The sequence below is a fragment of the Canis aureus genome, chromosome 13 (assembly GCF_053574225.1).
Source record: "Canis aureus isolate CA01 chromosome 13, VMU_Caureus_v.1.0, whole genome shotgun sequence".
NCBI classification, from domain to species: Eukaryota; Metazoa; Chordata; class Mammalia; order Carnivora; family Canidae; genus Canis; species Canis aureus.
Window position 1 is genome coordinate 55,828,262 of NC_135623.1, and position 27,815 is coordinate 55,856,076.

The window sequence follows — 27,815 nt, forward strand, 5'->3', positions numbered from 1 at the left end:
AGAATCTCAAAGCCCCTGCTCTTTCCATTGTTATCAGAGGGCTGGAGGTCCCACTTGTTTGATAAACTACAAGGGTAAAAGTGTAGAAATTATGTTCGCCACAAGCCACACTTATATTTCAGTATCAGATGGTGTGTTGTTTAGAGACTGAATCCAGGGCCTCAATTCCTTCCAACGGTCTCTGAGGTTTTCTTCAGCGTCACAAAACAAACACCCTCTCATAAATTCCTAAGAATACAGAAGATTTTGCCTTATGACAAGATACCTGTGCTGGGAGAATAGCTCCAATTCACTACCTTGTGCCATCAACAATCTTATGTTACTAACATTTAATCTATGGGTTCAACAGAGTATGGACACAGGTGCATGATGATAGGGACAATTCATTATAAAATTAAACAGATTACAAGACAGGTTTGAATTCTGCTTGGACTATTGCTTGTTAATTCCTGTACCTTCAGAGTGAAAATTTTAGAAAAAAAAAAAAAATGACCTTAAATAATTAAGTTTTTATACAATAGCAATCTGGGTCTTGGTGATTTTCTTTTCAAATATAATTAGCCATCTTTTTAATTGCAACACAAAATGCACTATTAATAATGATAGTTAAACACACACAAAAACTGGGCAGTGAGGAGGAAGAAATATTAGCCACATATCAGAAATTGGCTCGGGGGGGCAGCCTGGGTGGCTCAGCGGTTTAGCACCACCGCCTTCAGTCCAGGGCCTGATCCTGGGGACCTGGGATTGAGTCCCAACGTCAGGCTTCCTGCGTGGAGCCTGCTTCTCCCTCTGCCTGCTTTCTCCCTCTGCCTGTGTCTCTGCCTCTCTCTCTCTCTCTTTCTCTCTCTCTCTCTCTCTCTCTCTCTCTCTCTCTGTGTGTGTCTCAGGAGTAAATAATTTAATTAAAAATAATTTAATTTTAAAAATTAAAGAAAAATTAAAGAAAAAAGAAAGAAAAAAATTGGTTCTGGGGCAGCTTATGTGTCATTTATGCAAACTAGACTTTGAGATATCTTGAGTTTGCCAGTCATCATTATCTAAGATTTCCACACTACTCCACACCCAGACCCATTGACACATTTGAAATATGTTGTTTGCATCATTCCTGGGTTAACCCATGCACCACAAGCAATTAGAAAATAGGTCTGAGAAACAGCGGATACTTCCAGTAATCTGGAGAAAAAATACAAATCCAATTGTACTTTATCATACTGGAGATGAAATACAGATCCAATTGTACTTTATCAGAAACCCACATGAGGTGTTGTATGCTTTCTTCCCACGGAGCCATGGTGTTGTTGCCATGAATGCAATACCTGCAGATGCAGGGGAGTGAAATCAACCTTAGCCATCCTCTGGCTCAGTGTGCTCAGGTACAGACCACTCTGATCTACCTGGCTCTGGTCCAGAGAAAAAAGAATCAAAGATAATGCTGACTGTCTTGGAGGATAAGAGACTGTGAAATACTCTTGGTACACAACAAAAGCTGCATTCAACAAACTTACAATCTTTGTTGAGACACAACAGCAAATAATTTCTAATGCACACTGTGAGTACAAAAAAAATGCAGAAGAACCCTAACATTGTTAACTGATGTCATGAGAATTTTAAGAATCCACAAAATCTTTAACAAAAACACTTGCATGAATTCCAGATTTGCACAAACTCTCAAATAATTTCACCAAAATCATATTTCCTGTGCATATCTATATAGCATGAGTTAACTGTATTTGCAACTTTCATGGCAGTTTTATCATTCACTTGGACTGGTGTACTTGCCTTACAGCAGGAATAAAAAATTCCTACATCAGCTGTTCCTGATGTTCCTACATCAGAGTTTCCAGTGAATAATCAAATGGTGAGTATTAAATAAATGAATGCCCAAGAGCTACTAAAATATAGGATCATAAGGGAAGGTTTAGTTGTGACTAAGAAATCTTCAAGGCTTGCCAGAATAGATAGCATTTGGTTTGAGCATAACTTTAAGTTGGCAAAATTTGAGAAGTAAATACGGGAAGAAAGGCATCTAAGTTTAGGAGAACTATGTACTACATAATAGTAGTGGAAGCACAAAGAACTGAGGGATAGTACTGAGTAATCCAGTTGAAGGTAGATTCCAAAGTGTGAGGAAAATATACTGGGAGATGGTATTACAACATTACTTCAGGATCATTTAGAACAATTCATGAATGTTATATACTAGCATTTGTACTTTTCTGTAGGCAATGGAGAAAGGGTAGCCTGATGGAATGGACTGCTGGTGGAGGGGTGGATGAAAGAAGAGAGATCACTAACAACAGTATAAACCTGGTAGAAAGCTTGATGTAAGGAAAGAACACGAGGAAATAAAAGTGGGAGGGTTGAGCAGAAACACAGGATTAGGAATGAACAATACGTGTTGAGGGAGGAAGCAGGAGTAAGGATATGGGTGCACAGTATATGCTACCAATAACAAGTTAGGAACTAAGCAAGATGAGACAATGGGTAGGAATATATCATGTGTAGGGTAATATTCACTACCTAGTACCATCAATAAGCTTATGCTACTAACATTTACGAGTTCAACAGAGTATGGATACAGGTCTGAAGCTTTTAAGTGAAAAATCATATGAAAATGTTTACTTGACTCATTCAAGCTGAGTAGTTACATCCACCTCCCCTCCCTATAAATTGAAATGATAAAATAAAAAATAAAAACCATTTGAATGGAACCACAATAACACTAAGAACAAAACAAGAATGAGAGTCATCAATGGATCAGACATCCTAAGAAATTTGAAACCAAGGTCAAAGACATCAGAGATTAAACAAGAGTTCTCTCTAACAAGCTCCTTCTGAGTCAGAGAATAAAAACTGGCTCCTTGGACAGTCATGAAGACAGTTAATTAGAGCTATAGTCAGATCACCAGATTCAGCTCTTCAGTACTGTTCAGCCTGTCTCACAACCAATTACACCGAGAAGCCAGTTAAGGCTTCCCTTTTGAGCTAAAGGCAGAAAATTGCTATCCACATAAAGTTAGTGACCTGCCTGGGAGAGTCTCACTTGGGAAACGGAAAAAGAGCATATAGTTTAGGGTAATTTAGTATTTAAATTAATTTTAGACTCAGAAATTGTTGGGAAACTGAGAGAAAAGACAGATCCTACAGGTAAAATACAGTAAACCATTCCAATTCTGGATACATCTCATTTGCTTAGCCTTGAGTAACAGCTTCCTTACTTTGGCAATTTTAAAGGTCTGAGCTTGCCTTCCAACTCCCTTACAGGAAAAGCCACCAACAGTATAACGCCATTAATAACCACCAACAGTTAATTAATATAACTGACATAGTTATGTCATTCAGAGGAAAGCATTTCTGGAGAAATAAAACCACGATGTATATCAGCCAATTTAGCGTTTTATTCATAAACATGTACCTACAACCAATGCTAAGCAAACATCTAAGGAAAAATCAATGGTATAAAAGGGAAAGACCTACAGGAATGATCAATTCTGGATCAAAAAGAATTTAGAGAATAGAAGAGAATGCTTGAAGTATTTTGAGGGGGTGCCTGGGTGGCTCAGTTGGTTGAGTATCTGACGTCGGCTCAGGTCATGATCTCAGGGTCCTGGGATCGAGCCCCACATTGGGCTCCCTACTCAGTGGGGAGTCTGTTTCTCCTTCTGCTTCTTCCCACTGCACTCATACTCTCTCAAATAAATAAATATAATCTTAAAAAATATGTAAAGTCTTAAAATTTTTTTGAATAAAATAAAACATTCTGAGGGGTGCTTGGGTGGCTCAGTCAGTTAAGTGCCTGACTCTTGGTTTCCACTCAGGTCATGATCTCAGGATGGTGAGATTGAGCCTTTGTCCTGGCTCCATATGAGGAGGGAGTCTGCTTGAAATTTTCTTCCTCTGCCCCTTCCCCGCTCCCCACCTCCTAAAAATAAATAAATAAATAAATCTTAAAAAAAAAAAAAAGGAAAAATATTTCTGAATTTCACATACTTGGCCTGCCAACCTGATCTATGCCAAACTGAAGAGTAATGGTAATAATTAGAGCTGCACTTCCATTCTGTGTGCCATGTGCATCAACTAACCATAGCCCTGAAATTATTCCCATTTTAAAATATGGAGACAGAGGTTCCCCAAGGTTAAGTAATTGGCCCAGGGCCACAAGACCAAAAAGGGGAGATCTGGGACTGGAACTCAGCTCAGTCTGACTCTGATCCCACACTCAACACAGCTTTTCACAAAAGCACATTCTTTTTTCTTTATTCCCCTAAAGATTTTATTTATTTATCTGAGAGAGAGAAAGTGTGTACAAATGGGGAGGAGGGACAGAGTGAGAGGGAGAAGCAGGCTTCCCCCTAAGCTCCCTGATGTGGGACTCGATCCCAGGGCCTTGAGATCATGACCTGAGCTGAAGGCAGAGTCTCAATTCAACTAAGTCTGCCACCTGGATGCTCCACAAGAGTAAATTCTTGATGTGCTTTTTAAATAAACAGTGAAAGAAAGTAAAAACATCATATCTCTATTAACAAGTTAGAGCTTTGTTTGTAAAAAGGAAAAAGTGCAATGGAATAGAAAGGAGAAGGCCTATTTAGAAAGATAGGTGGTTTTTTTTTTTTTTTTTTTTTTTGGGAAAGATAGGTTTTATATGACTTTATATAGTTCTTTATATCCCTGGGTGACAGTTGATTGGGAAATTAATGACAATATTCTAACATAGAGCCTCCAGTGTGAGGGCTTCAATGATAAAGGGGGTTGTATTTAACTAGGACTATATGATTCTTAATCCCTAACTACGATATATGGGAACTAAAAAAGATAAATGCTCTTTCAATAAAAAGCTGTAAGTCTCCCAGGTACAGATAAGAAGCTAAACATAGATTTGGCACTGATAGTACAACTAACAAAGCTGTAGGAATCAAGAGGGAAAACAGAATAAGCAGAAAAAAATTTCCCAATAATAATTCCATGGAATAGACACACTGGTAACTAGGAATACTCCTATTAGACAAACTATAAGAAGACTCAAAAGATAACAGAATACCCCCAAAATTCTCTTCCTCTCTTCCATTTCCCCAGAAACAGACAGCAATGCAAAAAAGGAAAGAACTCTCATCAGTTATCTGTCCTTAATCTTTGTGATGCTGATCAATTAAGAGCAAATAAACCTACAATCAAGAATTTGTATACTTCCTAAGTAATCTGTGCCCAGATAGTCATAAAAAATCATTTAATATCTAAGTTAACAGCATACTGTTATGCGCAAATTAAAAAGTATAATAAATAGTAAATAAAAAGGTAAGACTTTATACTATAAAAGGAAAAAGTAAATTGGAGAAAGAGAAAAAGAAAAAAGGAAAAAGCAATGTCATGTTTCTATTTCCCTCCACGAATACCATCGAGATGTGGGAGCCAAATTGTATAAGCTGATGTCACAGGCCCTCAAAACAAACATGGGGGGTAAAGTGATTCCTGTGTCTAGTAAGGATGTCACTGACAACAGTAAGTTCTCAACTGTTTTAGGCATCCATATTATGTTGCCTACTGGCAGAAATTAAGTCATATAAGGACAAGATATTAACAAACGAACGGTAATCATTACTGTTATTATTTCTGAAAGATTGAAACAAAGCGTGAGATATCAGATCTATCCTATATGTTCCCAGGTTATCCCTAAGTAGATGCAGGACAACTGTTGGAGAAAAGCTGAACACTCAAAAATTTTTAATCTGTTATTCTTTTCCTGAGCACTAAGGAAAACAGCTTTTCACTGATACAAGCTCAAGGAAAACAGTGATGTGGTTTGAGAATAGCTGCTAAAAAGGAGGCAAGCCATAAACAGGTTTTCAAATCCTTGCTAGAGCAAGAACTGAACAGGTTGTATATATCCAGGTATGTCCTCTCCAAGGAGTGAAAAACTCAACGGATTTTCAAGACTTGTTTTGGAATTGAATTTCCAGGGTGTTACATATACTTCTTTAAGGCAGTAGCAGGCATTGATTGGTAGGGAGGCTAAGTGATTTTTGTGGCTTAGTGAAATAGCTATTGGCTCCTGGACTTAATAACTAGGAAACAAAAGCTGATTTGACCTATAAGGGTCTGTGGTAAACAAGATGCCACACATCTTACTGTGATGCCATGGAGTCTTTTCAGATCTCTGAAAACGAAACTGCTGAAGGATTTTCTTCAGTTCAAAGACACACTAATACATGAGTTTGGGGGAACGACACCTTTAGCTTTTACAGAAATTAGAAACCTTGACAGCACTGTAGAAGGGACGCTCAACGTCCAAGTTAACCTAAGGAAAACAGAATCTGCAACAAAGTCAGGGCACCTAGGTGGCTCAGTTGGTTGAGTCTGCCTTTGGCTCAGGTCATGCATGATCTGGGGTCCTGGGACTGAGCCCTACATCAGGCTCCCTGTCTCTCTCTCTCTCTCTCTCTCTCTCTCTCTCTCTCTCTCTCTCCTCCTCACCTTTACCCCTCCCCCCCCACTCATGTTCTCAATCTGTGCTCTACTAAATAAATAAATAAATCTTAAAAAGAAAAAAGAATCTGCAACAAAGTCAAGAAAGGAAGATGCTAATACCTGATTCTACGTTGTTTCTTTCAACATCTAAGGATCATAGGAATGGCTTTTTCTCAGAATTATCTAAAAAAAAAAAAAAGATTAAAAATGAGATTTACACAGAAATCCAATGCTTATTTTTAAAGGGTTTGATAAGACCATGTTACAGTCAGAGACCATAAGATAGACACGTCAAATGAAATGTACATTCAGGGAAAGTATAAGACATAAATGGTCATCAGAATCGTGGTAGTCTCTTAGTTTTGCCATCCAATTGAAAATAACTACTCTGTACAGAAAAACTGTCTCCGGTGTTGAATTGAAATGTTAACCAAGTGTGTGTCAATAGGTGTGGCTATCTCTAAAACATAGCCGTAACAAAACTGACAGGTTAAATGGGAACCATCTGTACTGTAGAGAATCCAAATATATTTAAGAATAATTAAATTGCTAAGCAGTTTTAACACTGTTGACCTTTCTGATTTAGTCTTCAAACTCACTAGTATATTAATTTGTTCAAGTCTTGAATAAATAGTGTAACAAGACATAGTCCCCAGTAATTTGTTTTTTTAGGGGAAAAGAGGATATCGCAGTTTGGTAAGATTTCAGGTGAATTCTTTAATACAGAGAAAGGGAATCCTCCCTTAGCAGTGTCAAGCCTTCATAGAACAAATCCAGGACACAGATGGGTTATTTCCACCTGTCCAGTTTTTAGTGGTGACCACATCCAGAGCCCTTTTAGATACTGAGGCAGACATACCCATTCTCTGTAAAAGATCATAATATTTCCTAGTATGCTTTAGCTGAAAAGTCTTCTAAATTCAAATTCAATTGAATGGATTTGCATTGGCCCAATTTGACTTATGAGTCTTTCACTAGGACTTGATTCATTCTCACTTCCCAAAGAATTTAAAGATTAGGATGAATTTCACTGGACAAGGAACAATAAAGAGAGAAAGTGGAAAGATCTATGACTTTATAACCATCTTAAAGACAAAGAAAAAAAGGGCTGCAAATACTTTTTCCCTGGTGGCATTTGTTTTGGGTTATTTTTTAACTGATGTTTTTAGGTAAATTCCTCCATCAGATTAAGTAGAGCTTGCAGCAAAGTTACAAAAGACAAATATCCTTACATCACATAAAATTTGAATGTGAAAAGGAAATCATCCTCAGCTCAACTGCTGAGCCACCCAGGCATCCCTAAATTTTTATATTTATATTATATTAAATTACTTCTAAGAAATTAATGTGGTGCTATGTAAAAGTGGCATAATTTTCTTATAGCTCATTGAAATAACCTGGTGTTTATGGAAAAAACATACCATATGATTGTTCTTATTTTCCTATGTTCAGTAAATTGAAACTGCCATAAACATGTATTCTTAAATGCCCCAGTGGCAGTCAAGCAACAGGAAGCAAATACCAACGTATGATCACAGTAACCACCCTGCCTCCAGACACAAATTATTTTTTAATTTCATCTTAAAATTTTTCCTAATGAAAGTATGGGGAAAAAAATCTAGCTATTTCTGAACTGGACAAAATGTTTTTCTCATAATGTTCAAGACTTTTTTTTTTTTTAATATTTATTTATTTATTTATTTATTTATTTATTTATTTATTTATTTATTTATGATAGTCACACAGAGAGAGAGAGAGAGGCAGAGACATAGGCAGAGGGAGAAGCAGGCTCCATGCACCGGGAGCCCGATGTGGGATTCGATCCTGGGTCTCCAGGATCGCGCCCTGGGCCAAAGGCAGGCGCCAAACCGCTGCGCCACCCAGGGATCCCTGTTCAAGACTTTAGTGTTAAGAATTAAGCCCAGCTGACTAGACATCCAGCCAATATATTTTTAATTAGCATTGATGAGTGATTTCTCTCATTAGGAAGCATTAGTGTCATTTATTATTGATCCTTGCTTCAAAGTTCTCCCCATATAATAGGGAACATTAAGTATAAGATTAAACTTAATTTAACAAGAAAATATTTTTACATGTTCAAACATGTATAATCCAGTCAGTAGCATATTTAGATCTGAGACTAGGAAAAACTGCTTTGAACACTAAGAATTTCTTCCAGTGATAAAGGTCAACAGAAGACAGACTCTTGGAGAAGCAGAAATAGCACTGACGTTGGAACTATAAACATGGGTTCAAATCCTTCTCCTTCTTCTTCCCTCTTTCTCCCCTTCCCCTCTGCCAGACCTTACAAAAGCAGAAAACAAGGCAAATCACAAGCAAGACTTCAGTGGAAACACAGTCCCAAGTTTTCTTAAAGTGAATATATACACACACACACACACACACACACACACTATATACCCAGAGCCCTATACACACACACACACACAATATATATATATATATATATATATATACACACACACACACACACACACACACAAAACTTTAACTCAGGAACTAAATAAAGTAAATTAAGTTGCTTCCCTGTTAACTTAATATCCTTGTTGGCCATCTGTTACTTTTCTATCATCTTCTCCTCAAAGACATAAAGTGAGCCTCAAAAACATTTAAGTGGAAAAAAAAACATTTAAGTGGGTATTACAAGATTGTTTTGAGTTTTAACCAGATGTGTATTTATGTGAAAGCCCAACTATAAAGCACTCAAGGATATATAATTATTGTGCTGACAAGTACGAATTCACAATGAAGTTATCTAAAACATACATATACTCACACATATTTTCAGTCTGTATATATTCTTTATCTTAGGTATATACTCATATCCATAAAATTTTAAAATATTTTCTTAGTTAAATAAGAGAAAAAGAATTTTACTTAGCTCTTCTAGTTTCATACCTAAAACTTGTTTTTAAATGTTCCTCTGAAAAAATTATCAGTTAATAAGGCATCAATAATAAATGCCTTTTGGGCAGCCCGGGTGGCTCAGCAGTTTAGCGCCACCTTCCACCCAGGTTATGATCCTGGAGACCTGGTATCGAGTCCCAAGTCGGGGTCCCTGCATGGAGTCTGCTTCTCCCTCTGCCTGTGTCTCTGCCTCTCTTTCTCTGTGTCTCTCATGAATAAATAAATAAAATCTTTTTAAAAAATAATAGTAAATGACTTTTAACTGAAGGGAGATCATAAATATAAAATTCTATATAGAATAAGCATGAGAAAGTGAAAAAGCAGTACTAAATCTATACTGTTACATCCTAAATATGTATTATTACAGATATTTCCTTCCAAAAAAGGACAGAATTTCAAGATCTGAAAACTTGACCAAACAGAATAAAACTTCATACAAAATTTCTTTCCAATTTAATTACCACAAACACAGAATTAAACTCAGATAAAATCCAGAATCTATGACTTACAAGGGTTTACCAGAGAACTCAAAATCTTTATAAACCTGCTGTGTAAAAAAAATAAAAGAAGATCGAAGATAACATTTTTGGGAACAAAAGAGAAATCAAGTCTGCTCTTTTATTATGATGGCTTCTGTTCCTCTACAGTCTTGCCTCTGATTGCTTTCCTCTTTAAAGATTTAGTTAAGGCCTTCTGTGTTTTAGCTAAATCTTAGAATTTGGAGAAACACTAATATTCCATCCTCTGCAATAAGGAGTAAGAATGAAATATTTCCTATTTTTCTTCTTCCTACATTTCAGTTATTTCCTCCAAATTAGTATAATATTGTTTGGTGAAAATGTTTTCTCCTAATAGTCCTATCAGAAGAGCTACTATGGAGGGGTTGAGGAAATAAAAAGTATGAATGAGGAGGTGGCAAAAGGGATGCTCTCAATCACAATACATTGGTACTGTCTTCGTGGAGAACAATTTGGCAACAAGATCAGACTTAAAACATGAGGTAATTTTTCATTAGTAATTCCATGTAAGAGCAATTCATGTCAAATCAAGTACAGGGGTACACAAGAATATAGATATTCTTTAACATATTCTACAGCATAATTTATAATAGCAGAGAATAAAAATTAAGTTTCCATCAACATGGACACGACTTTAGAGTTATCCTACACTTCTGTACCGTGTAACATTATATAGCTGTGCTGAAGAAAAATCTTTGGCTCAATATATGCTGGCATGGAAGGCCTCAAGGGAGAAAGGTAAGTCACATGTTAGAATACTTCCACTTTTTCTGTGATTTAATCACACATACACACAGATATGTGTGTACAGAACCCACACAAATATACATGTATGTATAGGCAGAAATAGAAGGAAAGATGTCTGGAATGATGCTCAAAAAACAACCCAAGAGGTGCTAGTAGTAAAGAGGGTGAGGAGGGAATCTTTCTATTTTATTTCCTATCTTCATTTCTCTACCATTTAAATTTTTTCAATAATAGTAAAGAAAAAACCCCGCCATACATTATACCTAGCATGCAGCAGAAGAGGGAGCCAGGCCTAGTAATATTTTAATAATAACTATTAACTCTAGATTTCTTTCCATCTGCCAGCCTGGAGAAAAAGTGCATTCTGCTCTAGTCACAGGTGCACTAGAGCTAACACAGTCCCCAATGATGGTTTTATGAACCAAATGGAAAACTGTGGCTGAGGGATGCATCCCAGCCTCAAATTTCTGTGGCCCTCCAGCCTGGGGTCTTGGTGTTTAGATCCATATCCTGAAAGACTCAAGAGAAAATGAAGGAATTGAGAGCCACAAGCCTCTGCGTGCTCCTGATAAGTCTCCCCAACACCTCTCTACTATATGCTACCATCAGGACTAAATGATCTATCACCTGACCTCAGATGCTACCCCCCCATGATCTTCCCCGGCCTTCTTATCACCAATAACTGCACCTTCTCTGTGACCTCAACTTTCAGCATCTTACTTTGCCAGCACACTTACTCTCTATCCTCTACTCCTTAGAGTAAGAATGCCAATTCCAATAATTTTCAACCCCATTAGGATTGATAATCCACCGATTTTTGCCTTCCTTTACTCTCTGCAGTCCTCTCATTCCTTACTTCCCTCTTTTCCAGCTTCGGTTCATGATTCATCATTATCAGCACTCCCTTGCCTGCCCCATTCATCATACCCACTTCAGAAAAACCTCAACCTGGTTATAGCCACCACTCCGCCCTCTCTATGCCTCCACCCATGTTGCTGACCATTGCCTGCGAGCAACACAATTCTGCCAATTTCACTTCAAATTCAAGTGGATGCTTTCTGCTGCCCAGCAGCCACACGATCATTTCTCTGGTCCATTCATCTCCCACACTCATACATGACCAGTTCACTCCTTCTTAAGTCCGCAATACGTCCCTTACCATCCTCATTCTCAATAGATGATTTCTATTCCAGTGAGGAAATAGAAACAGCAGAGAACTTCTACCACCTTATCTCCTACCAACTGGCATCTGTATTCACATACTTACTTTTATTCCTGCGGTATGAAAGACCTGTGTTCCAATCTAAGCATCTTCACGCCTCAACTGATGCATTAGGGTCAGTCTCTTCCTGTCTGCTCAAGGATGCTTCAGCAATTCTCCTGCTTTCTCTCCTGCATCAATTTCCCCTCTTCCAGATAATTCCAATAGCACACAAACATGAAATAATTTTTCCCATTTTAAAACAAAACAAGAACAAAAACCTGCACCACCCAGGCTCTTCTGCCAACTGTTTCTCAATTTCTCTTAACAGTAAAACTACTTTAAAAAAATTGCCTTATTTGCTGTCTCCAATGATTCCCCTTTCTCTTTTGAACTTGTTGGTTTGCAACCACCTTGGGAGCTTCCCAGGTGTAATTCAAAACAGAGGGTAGGGAGAGACCAAAGAAAGAAGCAGGCCACTCTAGATTTGTAGTTGGCAGGTTCAATGAGGAAGGGAATTTACATGAGGCTTGTCTTGGGCAGCCACCAAGACAAGTGGATCTCTATACCCACCTGCCAAATCTTAAAACTAGAGAGAGGCTTTAACGGGGCTAGTCACATAGACTGTCTGGATGGTCTCAATACCACATCACTATCTCAAGGCTATCCTTGGAGCAGCCTCTAGGAGTATGAAAGGCAAACACAATTCACACTCCAAGGACAGAGGAGGGAGTAAGGAGCCTCTGAATCCCCAGGTTGCTTATAGGCCGATAATCATGCCTACTTGATAATCTTCTTCAAGAGAATCCATTCCATGATGCTAAATCCAATGGTCAGTTCTTCGCTGTCTGCAGCATTTGGCAGCCAATCACTTCTTCCTCCTTGAAACACTTTCTTCACTTGGTTGACTGTCAGTTTTCTGCCTAATTCCTGCCATCCTCTAAGTCTCTTATTGGTTCCTGTTTATGCCATTTAAACTTTGGTGTGGTCAATCCTTAAAATTCACTGTGGACTTTATTTCTACTCATTCTCTAGGTGATCTTATCTCATTTTATGGCTTTAAATACTTTGACATGCTAGTGACACCCTAATCCAACCCTTCAGTTTGTGGCAACCTCCTGATTCCATATTCATATATTCAATTGGCTACTGGACATTTCCAGTTGGACATCTATCAAGCATCTTAAACTTAACATGCTCATAAATGAATTTCCTATCTACTCCCCAAAAATTCTGCTCTTCGTATATGTGCTCTATCTTAGTAAAAGGTTATTTCATACTTCTAGGGGCCCAGGCCAAAAACATTTGGGTCATTATGAACTCCTCTCTTTCTCTCATGCCCATGTCCAATTTAGCAAGTCCCATTAGTTCTACCTTCAAAATGCAACCAGAATCTACCATTTCTTATCAATTTTGGCCCCACAGCTCTAGTCCAAAGTCAACATCACCTCCTGCCCAAATTACTGCAATAGTTCTATAGCTGGTTTCCCTGCTTCTTCCCCTGACCATTCTCATTCCAGTAGTTACTGTGATCCATTTAAAACTTTAAGTCAGGGATCCCTGGGTGGCGCAGCGGTTTGGCGCCTGCCTTTGGCCCAGGGCGCGATCCTGGAGACCCGGGATCGAATCCCACGTCGGGCTCCCGGTGCATGGAGCCTGCTTCTCCCTCTGCCTGTGTCTCTGCGCCTCTCTCTCTCTCTCTCTCTCTCTCTCTCTCTGTGTGTAACTATCATAAATAAATAAAAAAAAAAAAAAAAAAAAAAAAAACTTTAAGTCAAAAAAAAACACAAAAAAACAAAAAAACTTTAAGTCAAGGACACCTGGGTGGCTCAGTGGTTGAGCGTCTGCCTTGGGCTCAGGGCATGATCCCCAGTCAGGGGATCAAGTCCCTCACCGGGCTCCCTGTAAGAAGCCTGCTTCTCCCTCTATGTCTCTGCCTCTCTCTGTGTGTCTCTCATGAATAAATAAATAAATCTTAAAAAAAAAATAAAACTTAAAGTCAGATCAAAATCATCCCATTCCACCAAGAATAAAAGCCAAAGTCCTCACAGTAGCCCATGAGAACCTACATGGTCTGACCTCATTTCCTATTGCTGGCACCCCTCCTTCACTCTGCTCTAACTTTAGTGTTTCTCAAATGTCCAAATATACAGCTGCCTTAGGGGCTTAGTACTATATCATTTGTCCTTCAACACCTCTTCCCTCAGTTAACCCCCTCGCTCAATGCCTCTATTTCCTCTAAATACCTGCTCAGAAATTACCTCAGTGATGTCTTCCCTAAGCACCATATTTAAAAGTCACATCCCACCACTGCTTTCCTGTCTTATTTTTCCACAAAGCACTTATCATGATCTAAAACATAGTATAAGCTCAATGAGGACAGAGACTTTTTCTATGTTGTCACTCCTATTCTAGAACAGGGTCTGGCATGGGCAATGAGAAAATGATTACTGAATTAAATAAACAATGTCTCCTAGACTTGGGAGGCTGCTGTAGCATGGAGGGAAAGATTACTAGATGAGGAGTCAGGAGATCTGGATTTGAATCTGATTACAGTAGTACCCCCTCATCCACAGTTTCACCTTTTACAGTTTCCCTTCCTCTGGTTTCAGTTACCTCTGGTCCACTGTGGTCCAAAAGCAGATGATCTTCCCCTGACATATCATCAGAAGGTCCGTACCAACCTAACCACACTAGGTCACAATGTCTATGTTACTCACTTTACCTATCACACAGGCATTTATCATCTCTCCCTTTAAAAAAAAAAAAAAAAAAAGATTTATTTATTTGAGAGAGAGATCGATCACAGCAGGGGTGGGAAGAGCCGAGGGAGAAGCAGACTCCCTGCTGAGCAGGGAGCCCGATGTGGGACTCAATCCCAGGACCCCAGATCATGAACTGAGCCAAAGGCAGACACTTAAACAGCTGAGCACCCAGGCACCCAGCGATTTTATCATCTCACAGCATCACAAGAAGGTGGGTACAGTACAATAAGGTATTTTGAGAGAGAGAAGCCACACTCTCATAACTTCATTATAGCATAGTGTTATAATTGTTCTATTTATTATTAGGTATTGTGGGTAATCTCCTACTGTACCTAATGTATAAACTAAACTTTATCCTAGGAATGTATGTATAGGAAAAAACAGTGCATATATGGTTTGGTACTGTGGTTTCAGGCCTCCAATGGGGACCTCAAAACACATCCCCCAGGGTAAAGGAGGAGGACTACTATAGTAGACTAGGAAACAGAAGCAATTCCCAGTTTTGCTAGTGCACAGTAATACAAATAATTAAGTCATTTAACCTCCAAGGTCCCCGGTTTCCTCATCTATGAAACTGAAATGAAAACCCTCACAGTCATTGTGTGGAGGAAAATGTTATGCAAATGTAAAATACTGTCAAGCTTCTATAACTGATCACACGCGAAACTATTTAGAAATCAATTTAACACTTCTAGACAATAGTTTATTCTCTTTGTAAACTAGAAGGACAACTTGAATTATAACAAAGACTCTAAACTGCCTTTCTCTCTAGAGTTTGTACTCTGTCTACATTATTAATTATACATATTAGCATCCTAATTTAGTATCTAAATTCTGGGTATTATGGCTAAAATAATTTTTGCTTTCTATCCATTTCACCCAGGGCCAGGTACCCAAGGTACCAGACTTCAAAAGCTCAGCTGTAAGACCCAGGGGGGTTGGGGCTTGAGACATCCCCTGCCTCTCCCGCACCCCACAGGCAGAAACCCCAGACACCAGGGAAGAGAGAAGTTGTCTGGGGTTTCTGCTGTGAGGTGGGGGATCGGCAGGCTTTATCCATTCCCTTCTAAAGAGGGGAGATGAGACTTTGTATGTTGAGATCTTTGGTACTTCTATTCAGTTTTGGAATTGTGTCGTGGTTCCCCACCACCACCACCATCGTCCCCCCCCCCCCCCGCCAGCCCTCCTGCAGCCCATAACTAAACAAAGCTGAGACAGGCTCTCAGAGGCAGAAATGCAAGCTGGGTTCCTTAGTCAGGAAAATAAAATGTCAATAAAATGTCAAGACAATCTGAAGGGTGTCTAGAAAATACAGACCTCACCAAAGCACAGCTGGAAAAACTGGTACATGAAAGAAAGACGCATCTTCTCCAAATTCTACTTTTGTTTCAAGTTATATAACAAGAAGTATAAATAATTCATTTAAGTTAGTTTAGTTCTTCACAGAAATGCCTTAGTCCTGATTCAAAAGGATGGCATTAGCACGTATTCAGAGAATATAAAAACCAATGTGTGTTTCTCAATCCTCTAGCAAACTGCTTGTTACATTTGCCCCCGTACTTTCTATCATATTATAACAAACTCACTGGATTTATTGCCAAGAGGGAAGAAGTTACCTCCTGACTAAAGAGCTTGCTTATTATGCTTATTAATATGCTTCAGATGACATGAGTTATGTAGCTCATCCTTTTTTCTTTGGTCTCTAGAAAGTTTCAAGTTAAATTAATTCTCAATTTTAACAATCCCATTCTTGATTTTTTAGAAGTATAATCTTCCCCCGATTTCCATAGGCCTTCTAATCCTGCTCATTTTTATTGTACCCATGATGCCTTCCTGTGCCAAGTACCAGCTCTGGAATTAAAGGATCTTAATAATTGTGTCACGGTCATCAGTATCATCATCCTCACCACGCTATTTTAAAAACAGCAACCAACATTTGCTCAGCACTGGGTTATGTGCCTTATCCACGTTCATTTAGATTTCAGAGGCGCCTGCTCCCATTTTTTAATGAACAGGACACCAATCATTAACAAAAAGCTCCTGAGTTATTTCCTTATTCCACTTCTCTCCATCTAGATTGCCAACAACTTGAAGGCAGGCAGCCCCCATAATTCATGCTTCTTTATAGATTCTGCTCTACATTTAGCACAATACCTTGTACACGATCAAGAGCTAATAAATATTTGCTGACTGAGGAAGGCAAAGGGCAAATTACAACAGGAAGAGAGTGACACAAAGAAGGGAGAGACACAGAGTAGAAAATACTGGTCAGCTAACTGACCGACTTATTTCCTCTTCTTTATTTTCTCTCATCAGTTCTGTCACTGTTCAAGAGGCCAAGGACTTAGGGCACAGACAGCCCTTTGAGACTGAAGCTCAGGGATGTTCCCTGGGTTGGTTCACCTTTGGCCAGGGAATAATTACATGAGAGCAACTAGGGCAAGTCCCTGAGACGTGGCAGGCTGGACAGAGGGAGGACTGTGAACCCGGCCTTGTCTCCCACAAAGGTCACTGCACTGCCTGAGCCGAGCCAGCCAGCTCTCCAGCACAGCAGGGGGCGCCTCAGGCCCCAGCTCCTCCCTGCTGGGTCCTGCAGCTGCACTTTGGAAGCCTGGTCCCTTCAGTGCCTGGCCTGTGTGGAAACCAAAGGAGAGGAGGGGTTGAATCAGCAGAGAAAACCATCCAGGTGAAGCTGGTCCTGCACCCTCCTTCCCCAGCTGCTCCCCAGCCAGCCTCTCCTTAGAAGCCTGAGTTCAGAAAGAAAAGTGGTGATTCTGAGGAAAAAGACATGGGCGCTGCTGGTTATATCTTCTTGCTGCCCCTTCTGCTGGGGACCTCAGGTGTGTTCCTGGGGTGAGGAGAATCCTGGGAGGGGGGGTTCCAGCCCAGGAGAAGCTGCACAGGGCATGGGCCGTGGCCCTCATTCAGCAACAAGAACTCACGTGGGTGTCTCCACATACCCCCTTTTCTCTCCCTAGGCACCAATGAGGGGGAACCAGAGACTCTCCTGAACTCAAGTAAGAGGCTCCAGCCAGGGCAGCATGCCTGCATGGACCAAGGGAAGGGAATCTGTGTCAAGTTGAAGAGAGGACATCAGTTTGAGAAATGAGCACGAGGGGTGGGGGCAGAGGGGCAGGTTTCCGAGCACATCTCCCATGTCTTGCTCTTCTTTGTTGGCAGTCTGTGGGCGGCCCGCAGTCTCATCTGGCATTGCCTCTGGCAGGGAGGCCAACGTGGGGCAGTGGCCCTGGCAGGTCAGCATCCGCAAGGGCTTGCTGCACATCTGTGCAGCCACCCTCATCTCAGAGCAGTGGGTGCTCACAGTGGCAAGCTGCTTCCGGTGAGTGCTGGCCTTGCTTCAGGGAGACCCATCAGGGGACTCGGGTGACTGGAACCCCTGGGCTACGGTTGGACAGGAGTCTATCTTGCATTGCCAGATACAGTACACTGTGCCTTAGAAGTGGGTCCAAACGTTTCCTGCCCTAGCTCTCAGTTTAATGCAACTACTCATAAGATTTCAGGCATCTTCATATTTGACAATCATCTTGATTGAAATGGATGCCTGAAAAGTTATTCCCCTGTCCTCCTCAAATCAGTCTCTACCCAAGGAGATATTCCCCAGGGAGGGCCCCTCCCTTTAGAGCATGCCACATCTTCAGACCACTCTGGATGCACAATCTTGAGCCCTTGTTACTCTCCCCAGATGACTTCATCCTCTTCTATGATTTAAAATGTCATATATTTGCTGGTAACACCCGCCTTTATATCACTAGCCCCAAACTCTAGTTCTGCTGCATTTCTAGGTGGAAGTCTCACGGTACCTCAAAAGTAACATGATCAAAACAGAGCTACAATTTCACCACCACCATCAACATCCCCAAACCTACTTCTATCTTCCCTGCCTCACCCAACAACATAAGCAGTTGCTCAAGCCATACTCAGAAGTATGAAGCCCCACTCTCCCTCATCCTCCATATCTACTGCATATACCGATTCTGTCAGTTTTACTTCCAAAGTATACGGACTCAAGCGTAGCTGTCCCCAGACCACTGCTATAGTAGGCTTTGCTACTTTCATATACATTACAAAGTGATTTTTCAAAAAGAGGTGAGATCATGTCACTCCCTCCTTCAAATCCTTCAGTGGCTGCCCAGGCAACCTGTAATAAAAACCAGATCGCTCACTGTGGCCTATAAGCTATATATCACCAGTTATCTGCTTATTTTTCCCACCCTATCCCATTCTACTCCAGGTTTATTTCAATTCCTAAAAACTGCCAAGTTCTTTCTCACCTTCAAGGCCTTTGCATAGTCTGTTCCCTCTATCTGAAATGCTTTTCCTGATAGCTTTTCTCTTGGCAGACTCTTCTCATTTGGGACGCTGTTGAGAACGTATCTCTTCTGTGAGACCTTTCCTGATTGCTCAATCTAAAAACTCTTTTCCTATCCTTAACTCTTTAACCTAAAAATCCTGCTTTATTCATAGTATTCGTCACAGTTTAAAATGCTGTACTTGTTAAATTCTGTTCCCCGTCTGTCCTCTTTCCTTCCCTTCCTCAGTGCCCCCCCCCCCGACATACATTCGCGGTGCACACAAACACGCCAATGCATGTACACAACCCAAAAGCCCTATGAGGGCCAGATCATGTCTAAGTCTCATTTGTGTTCTCAGAATATGCTCAATGCTTAGTGAAGGAACAGATGCTTTAGAGTCAGAGGAAAAATGCAACCTCCACTACTAAAGACCCTGCTGTGGCACTCTGTGAGAGTCAGGAGAAACTCATGCTAACTCTGCTTCTCTTCTCAGGTCCAAGGACACCAGAAAATACAGTGTATTGGTGGGGTCACTTCAGGTCTCTGGCCGCCCAGCCTCCAAAATGACGATAATTCCTGTGTCCAGGATTATCCCTTACTCTGACTTCCAGGGAAACACGACTAGTGCCATCGCTGTGGCTGAACTGGCCCACCCAGTGTCTTTTACCCCTGTTGTCCTGCCCATCTGCCTTCCCTCGTCTGCAGTTCAGCTCAAAAACTCAACCTCCTGCTGGGTGACTGGATGGGGCTATTCTGGAGTACACCAACGTGAGGATAAGTAGAGTTTCTGAGCTCTGTTTCCTTAACTGATATTCTCTGCCCCCGCGCTCTATCCCAGCTCTGATACCAGATTTATTGACCTCTCCAGGCAATTAAGCTGAGATGCCACAGACAAATTCTCCTTGACCTTACGGCTTCCCCTTTGCTTTCACACTTCCGCTATAATCTCTCTTGCTTATTTCTAGCTGCTTTTGCTCTTGTTTAGCAATAGTGCTAAGATCTTAAAAGTGAGAAGGACAAGACAATGAGCTTAGAGAGAAGGTAGCTCTCCATCTGAGATGTAATCTAAGCTCTCCCTCTGTACCTGGGTGTGCGTGTGGTTAGATGGAGAGGGGACGCAGGCATGAAGATGTATTCAAAAAGGTAAGGCTGCTCAGCAAGTCTCAAGTCAGACGAGGCGAGTATTCCTGAGCCAACAGTCTTTATTCTTCAGAGTACGTTAGATCTACCTCTTCATTGTCTATAGACGATCACAGGATAGTCCAAGCCTTGCAAACAAGTGAATTCTGGCTGCATCATTCATTGTTTTGGGTTTTCCTGAATCACAAGATTTTCTGTTATTTGTGGAATCTGAGTGGGAGCAAATGCCTCCGGCCTTGTTCAGACCCAGAGTGTTTGGCCCTTAGGCTGTTTCCCAAACTGGAAAGCAGAGTGCCATCTGATCCGGAGGCAGAATATTTAAAATCACAGCTATACCCGAAAATGAGAAGCCTGAAATCTGTATCCCTAGCTGAAAGTTGCTTCCTAGTATCTTAAGACGGCTCTGATTCTTTTTGATCTTACAGATATGAAGCCATCCTATATACTGAGGGAGCTGAAAGTGCCCCTTATTGATCTCCAGACATGCAGTGACTACTTCCAGAAAGCAAACTACTATGGAATCAAGCCTAACATCAGTGAAGCCATGATCTGCTCTGAGCTCCCAGTGGGGCAGAAGGATCAGTGTATTGTAAGAATCCATCCTGTAGGCACCTTCCAGAGCCTTTCCCTTTCCCACATGATTATTCCACGTCTCTTTTATCTTCAGAATCCCTGGGTCAATTTAGCAGTGCCTGGACAGGCCCTAACTCCACAGTTGTCAACTAAACTACTGGGAGTTATTCTTTTTGCCCTGTGCTTGGCCTAGTCATCTTTCTTCTCTCCACAGGGCAGTAGAGGAGATCCCCTGACATGTAGAGTGGAAGATTTCTGGGTCCTGGCAGGAGTGATCAGCTGGGGTTCAAAATGCATTCTAACCAGTGAGCCTGGAATATATACAAACATCAGTTTCTACAAATCTTGGATTGAGAAGTCAGCCATTTCACATACTGACTTTTCTGCTGTCCTCAGACCAGACTTCTCTGGGCTCCTTCTTATAATGCTTCTACCTCTCATTTTCCTGGGGCTATCCTAACTGGCTGAGGTTAGTATGACCAGAGTTAAGTAACAATTAAGAATGAGAAAAAAAAGGGGATCCCTGGGTGGTTCAGCGGTTTAGCGCCTGCCTCTGGCCCAAGGGCGCAATCCTGGAGTCCTGGGATCTAGTCCCACGTTGGGCTCCCGGCATGGAGCCTGCTTCTCCCTCTGCCTGTGTCTCTGCCTCTCTCTCTCTTTCTATCATGAATAAATAAATAAAATCTTTAAAAAAAAAAAAAAAAAGAATGAGAAAAAAAGAAAAGGAGGAAATTCTATAGGTTGATGGCTTTTGTTTTTGTTTTTTTAAGTAGGTTCCATGCCCAGTATGGAGCCTAAAACAGGGCTTGAACTCATGACCCTGAATCAAGACGTGAGCTGAGATCAAGAGTTAGACACTCAACCGATAGAGCCACTCAGATGCCCCTAGAAGTTGATGGTTTTGATGAGAGATTTTGAAGATTTAGTAAGACAGATGCAATTCTGCTACTTTTGGCTAATCACCATAAGCCTCATCTGTCTGTTGTTTTTTATTCACAAGTCAACTTGGAAAGATCTCCAGTGTTAATAAAGTTTGGTTGATTCCAACTGTTATTTCTCATATTCATTCTTTTGATGAAACTGGAGACAGTGCCTGGGGAAATCCAAAAGCACAGAACTTTAGGGCTGAAAAAGATCTGGAAATCACCTGGCCCAACCAATCCCACATTCTACAGATGAAGAAACTGTGGAGTCCAAAGAGGTTAATAATTTTGCTCTTGCTGAATTCCAGATGAAAATCATCCAATATGGGCCTAGACTGGGTTCTGAAGAAAAAGGAAGGACTCAAAAGATTAGGTTTTAGTTGAAACATAGCAGGAGAGAGGAACTAAGGGCAGTGTATTAGTTATTTCTGTGCAACAAATCACCCCAAAACTTAAGAGCTGAAAAAACTTAAACACTGATTATCTCACAGCTTCTGGGGTCAGTAATCAGGGAGGGCTTAGCCAAGTAGTTCTGGCTCAGGGTTTTTTGAGGGGCAGGTGCTGTATCAGCTGCAGTCATCTCAAAGCTCAATTAGAAAAGGAGCTGCTGTCAAGCTCATTCACTGGTCTGTGGTAGGCTTCAGAGGATCTGCTTCTAAGATCACTCACACAGGCCTCTCTGTAGGGCTGCTTCATGGCAGCTGGCTTCCCCCAGAGTGAATGAGCCAAGATAAAGTAAAAGAGAGCACCCAAGATGGAAGTCATGGTCTTTTCATAACCTAATCTTAAAGCTGACATCTCATTACTTCTACTGTATTCTAGCCTTTATTTTTTTTTTTTTAATTTCTCTACACCCAATGTGGAATCCAATGAGAGATTTGAACTCATGCTCTGAGATCAAGACCTGAGCTGAGATCAAGAGTTCAATGTTCAATGGACTAAGCCACACAGGTGCTCCTGTCATATTCTAGTCTTTAAAACAGTGAGTCCCAAGTTATGAATATCAGGAGGCAAGGTTCACTGGGGCCATGGATCTTAAAGATTGCCTTCTATAGGTAGAGCCAGGGAAGGGTGTGGACTAAGGAGCAAGGAAGCTAAAACTGACTAACGTTTAGTAGTCAAGGATTAAATAAATGGATGGATGGGTAGTTTAAATAGAGATATTCAGGGGGAATGCCTTCTGAGTCTCCGGTTAACTCCACCCACTGAAAGCCCCTCATAGTTGTAGTCTTAGGTGTAGTGGGGTTAAGGGAATGTGTTTATTAGAGAGATAGCCAACTCACAGTTTCCTGACTAAAGAGTGGCCTAAGAACATGACTCAGGTAATTAATGTATGGTTGCTTTATCCCTGCCTTTTCCTGGGCAGGTATACAAAGAGTGGTTAAGAACAGGGAATCTGACACTGGCCAATGCTGAGTTAATGTATGAATTTCATAAGAAATTGACTAAAATAATTACAGGATCCTCTGTATTACTAGGCAAATAATAGTAAAAAAAAAATTTGAAGAAGTTTTGGCAAGACAGTGGAATGAACAACAGCAAAGTGGACACCCCTTGATCAAATTTCAATAAATACCAATAAAATAATATAAAAGGAAGATATTTATTAATAACTGCAAAGATAATTACATAAAAATAAGGAAATCAAATCTGGGGCATTAGAAAGCTTCCCATACATATGAAAACGGTAAGAACTTTGAAAAAATTAATCTCCTAAATGTAAAAATGATATGAAATATAAGCAGGATTCAAAGAATTATTACAATTTATTCTCAAAGGGACACTATTCATGTTAACAAGCTTTCCTCAAGAGATTTTTTAGATGACACCACTACAGAATGGCAAACAAGGGCATATTAATATAACAAAATTAACAAAAGATAAACTCAATAAACATGTGAGATTCTAAATAAGTAAAAAAAGATAACTGTGAGAAAAGATGATGGATACAGATACTAGAGCCAAGAAACCCAACAAGGAGATAAAAGGTTTCAGAATCCTGAAATAAAATAGTTGAAAAGTACCTTACAAGTTATCTAATTCAACTCTCAAATCAAGCCATAATAAGCCTGCTTATTTAACAGACCCAGTGGATCCTTATACTTCTTCACACAGCAGCAGAGGAATGGACAACGGTTTTCACCATAGGGCACCATCTCACCCCTTTTTTTTTAGAATCCTCTAAACTGAAACTTAACAGGAAAACCTACACATAATGCATGAGATGGAGTGAGATAATTATCTGTAAAAAGAATCCCCCAAAGTTTCAGCAAATACATGCCTTTATGTGTTTTAGGAATAAGGTGAACTTGGAGATCTATATATAATCTCAAAGCAACATAAGAGGCATGAAATCATAAGTGAGAAGCTTAAATCTAATCAAAAGCATTAGCCACTGACTGAAGGGAATCTGTACTCGAAAGGGGTAAGGTCAATCCCTGGGTGGCGCAGCGGTTTGGCGCCTGCCTTTGGCCCAGGGCGTGATCCTGGAGACCCGGGATCGAATCCCACATCGGGCTCCCGGTGCATGGAGCCTGCTTCTCCCTCTGCCTGTGTCTCTGCCTCTCTCTCTCTCACTGTGTGTCTATCATAAATAAATAAAAAACTTTAAAAAAAAAAATTAAAAAAAAAAAAAAAAAAAAGGAAGGGGTAAGGTCAGCATGGAATCCAAGGAAGCAAAGGCCAAATAACTACACATGTTCATCAGGCCCCAAGCTGTCAAGGGGAAAGAGACTCTGAATCTGATGAATATAAATGTCACATTTATTTAGAAAAATACATTTTGTTATGGAGAAGTGCTCTTTCACCCAGTTTTTGTAAAGAAGGGATATTTCACTCTAATAAGTGAAATGCTCATAGAGATTAATCACTTCCATTTATTCAGATCTTAAGTGTCTTCAAACCATCACCCATTTACTAATCTGTCCTTACTCAAAATCAAGAAGATATGCCCTGATTGGCAAAAATGAAAATTCCAAATAATGGAAGTGAATAGTCCTCAATGCAAATAAGCATGTTGGCTCATACACACGTCTCTTAAAATTTAGTGAGTCAGTCTCTTGAATTTGACGTAGTATCAGTGCTCTGAGAAACCTTAAATTTATGAAGCTAAAAAGCTAAAGGCCCAGAGCCTAAATTGAGAGGACTTGCCTGGGAAAGATCTGCCTTAGTGGACATTCTGGGTGACATGACATCTTTATCTCATCTCTGTAGCAGGAACTTATATATTTACTTTCTGCCTCCTCTGTATTGGCTAATATGCTTATCATTTTATATTTTTTGAAGATTTATTCATTTTATAGAGACAGAGTAAGTGTGATGGGGGAGGTGGGGTGGAGGGAGGGGACGGAGGGAGAGGAAGAGGGAGTCCCAAGCAGACTCTGTGCTGAGCATGAGCCTGACTCGGGACTCGCTATCTCATGACCCCAAGATCACAACCTGAGCTGAAGCCAAGAGTCAGACATTTAATTGTCTATGTCACCCAGGTACCCTCTGATCACTTTAAATATTATCTTACTTAGTCCTAACAATTCAAGAAGGGATTATTTATCCTGTTTTCACAAATAAAAATACACGCAAAAAAAACCCACAACTGAGGCTGAGAGAGGTTAAGTAACTTGCCAAAGATCACACAGCTAATATTTGATTAAAAAGATTTACCTGACTCAAAAGATCTGGCTTTTTCCACCATACCAGATTACCTCCACTCATTGTTAGAAGGCTCAACACTAAAGGTTCATCTTTATACTATGCCAAAGTAACACTGCTCTTTGGTTCTAGTTATTGGTACTTTTTAAACTCCTAGTTCCATTTGTAATTATTTGGGTATGCACAGCTTTACTTCTTCTGAATAGATCAGAACAGCCTTGAGAACAGAAACAGCTATCCTGTTCATCTTCTTGACCTTCTAGCAGCATCTAACAGAGTGACTTACAAACAGAAAGGATCAAATTTTATTTTCTGAGAAACAAAATGAGAGCTTTAGACTATAGAAAACCAGTTGTCAAAACCATGGGAAGAATTCCTTTAGTATGAGTACAAGTAAACAAATAGAAAAAGGGAATATTTTTTTTCTTAGTTATCAAAAGAACAAGACCAGCTCTTGCAAAGAGGGACTGGCTGATCAGCAAGCAATAGGGTCCTGCACAAGTGGAATGGAGCTCAGAGTAGGATCTGTCCCTGTGGAGAAGGTGAGTGCAGGAAACTACAGATTACTGGCCAATAAGGCAAAGAGCTGGGAAGAGGAAAAGGTATCTCTAAAAGGCTGTCCAGAGCTTGGCCCTGACATAATGGATGCCAAGTACATGGATTGGTTCTAGGACATACTGGTTAGTGGAACTAAAGTGGGACTAAAAATGTCATGTGAAGTCCAAGAACTAAGACCATAGGCCTTGGTCTATTGTTGCAAGGTGACAGAAAAGGCAGAGTGCCAGAGTAATCAATTATTCTTTAAAAGATTGTTTTATAAGGGGATTGATTCATTTTCCAACATAATAAATGGGTTGAATTAGAAAAGAAACAATGGAATCCATCTGCCCTTGCTGGAAATATAGACAAAAAGCTACAAAACTTGCAAATCTACTGCTGTCCCTATTTTATTCTTAGGGTGCTTAAGTGAAGACTGCATCCCTAAAGGGGCATTCTTGCTCTACAGCAGTGGTTCTCAACTGGGGGTCATTCTGCTCCCCAGGGGACATTTGGCAATGTCTGGAGACAATCTTGTTTGTCCCAACTGGAGATGGGTAGTTCTCCTGACATCCAGTAAAATAAAGGCCAGAGATGCTGCTTAACATCCTGTAATACACAGGATAGCACCTCACAATAAATAATCAGATGGCCCAAAACACCAACAGAGCCAATGCTGAGAAATTCTTATCTATAGGCACCATCGACATTAATCTAAGCTGTCACCAAGATGACCTATTTGTCCAGAATTAAGTTAATACTTAAAATAGAGATATTAGTTCAATAACAATAATAAAAACACCAGCTACCATTTATTATTGCATCCTTAAATAAGCCAAATCCTAGCTAAGTACTTTCACTTTATCTCATTTCATTTTTACAAAAATCTTGTAGGGTATTACTACTCTCATTTTGCAAAGATGGAAAAGTTCTAAGTTGGCCACAGCCACAAGACAAGTAATAAAGTTCCTACCACTACTACCACATTGTCATTTTCCAAACTAACAGTCATTGTGTAGAACAGAGGTCTCTACAGATAATTTTAATGGGGTATTAGAATCTAAGACCTAAAGACAGCATGATAAGAAAGGCAGGAAGCTAAAAGAGCTGTCTTCAGGAAAGTCTCTGGAGTGCCACTATCACCTACTCTCTTGCTTCCAATTCCTTGGCACTTCCTTATCTTCAGAGAAGAAAGGGAGCAGTAAAAAGCAAACCAACATATTTCTTGATTGCTACACCAAAAATAAGAAAATATTTATAGAGGGATAACTGGGACATAGACAAAGGTAAATAAATGAAGAGAAATAGATAAATAGGCAATGCATAATTCAATGTTACATCTGTAAAGAATTTGAGATCAGGGGATCCCTGGGTTGCTCAGTGGTTTAGCGCCTGCCTTCGGCCCAGGGCGTGATCCTGGAGTCCCGGGATTCGAGTCCCACGTCGGGCTCCCTGCATGGAGCCTGCTTCTCCCTCTGCCTTTGTCTCTCTCTGCCTTTCTCTCTCTCTCTCTGTGTCTTTCATGAATGAATAAATAAAAATCTTAAAAAAAAAAAAAAGGATTTGAGATCAACTGAGTCCAATGCCTTCACAGAATAGTAAAACACAGGCCTTAGGAGAAAAGTGACTTACTTAAGATCATATACCCATCCCCATGAAAACAACAGAATAGTACTGTGGGTTGAAAACCAGAGATTTCTCCAATATGTTTTTTAAAAATTAGCTTAGATTTAAAAAGGACTCCTAAGTTCCAACTGTTTAAAAATGAGCATTTTTCTGGAGAGGGTACAAGATGTCAGTGTTGAACAATCCTAAAATCATCTCCTCCCATGGACACCACAGATTTATAGCTACAACATACAAATCATTTCCCTCTAAAAAAGATCTGAAAACTAGATAAACTGCTCTTTACAACACTGGATAAAAAGGAGCACATAAAGATATGTAGGAGATGCAGAGACACGGTCTCAAAACAAACAAAACAAAACAAAACAAAACCCACCCCTGGCATTGTGACAGACAATAGGGAGGGATCTCACCAATAGTTACTTCTCCCA

The 27,815-nt window shown here is 40.2% G+C and overlaps 2 protein-coding genes across 10 annotated transcripts in view; one reads left to right on the forward strand and one right to left on the reverse strand.

Moving 5' to 3' along the window:
- Positions 1-27,815, reverse strand: part of SH3D19 (SH3 domain containing 19) — a 179,480-nt gene that overhangs the window by 103,470 nt on the left and 48,195 nt on the right. For 2 of the 8 annotated variants that reach the window (XM_077846355.1, XM_077846354.1), the window contains exon 2: positions 6,586-6,648. The exons of the other annotated variants lie outside the window; for them this stretch is intronic. The gene's annotated coding sequence lies outside the window, so the exon portion shown is untranslated. The remainder of the gene's footprint in view (positions 1-6,585; positions 6,649-27,815) is intronic. 8 annotated transcript variants of the gene reach the window in all.
- Positions 14,710-21,703, forward strand: LOC144282536 (serine protease 27-like). 2 transcript variants are annotated; one of them, XM_077846346.1, is made up of 8 exons: positions 14,710-14,835; positions 17,132-17,464; positions 17,603-17,641; positions 17,805-17,964; positions 19,431-19,705; positions 20,503-20,666; positions 20,865-21,119; positions 21,421-21,703. In XM_077846346.1, exons 2-7 carry the CDS (start codon positions 17,413-17,415, stop codon positions 21,108-21,110), a joined length of 936 nt encoding a protein of 311 aa, XP_077702472.1. In that variant the 5' UTR covers positions 14,710-14,835; positions 17,132-17,412; the 3' UTR covers positions 21,111-21,119; positions 21,421-21,703. The 2 variants fall into 2 exon arrangements, with proteins under 2 accessions (XP_077702472.1, XP_077702473.1); XM_077846347.1 differs by having other exon boundaries at positions 21,424-21,703.

Excerpts from the sequence above, each read along its gene's own strand:
- LOC144282536 (XM_077846346.1), top strand. The coding sequence starts at position 17,413 with ATGGGCGCTGCTGGTTATATCTTCTTGCTGCCCCTTCTGCTGGGGACC. Across the intron at positions 17,465-17,602 it reads CCTTCTGCTGGGGACCTCAG|GCACCAATGAGGGGGAACCA; the intron begins GTGTGTTCCTGG and ends TTCTCTCCCTAG. Across the intron at positions 17,642-17,804 it reads AGAGACTCTCCTGAACTCAA|TCTGTGGGCGGCCCGCAGTC; the intron begins GTAAGAGGCTCC and ends CTTTGTTGGCAG.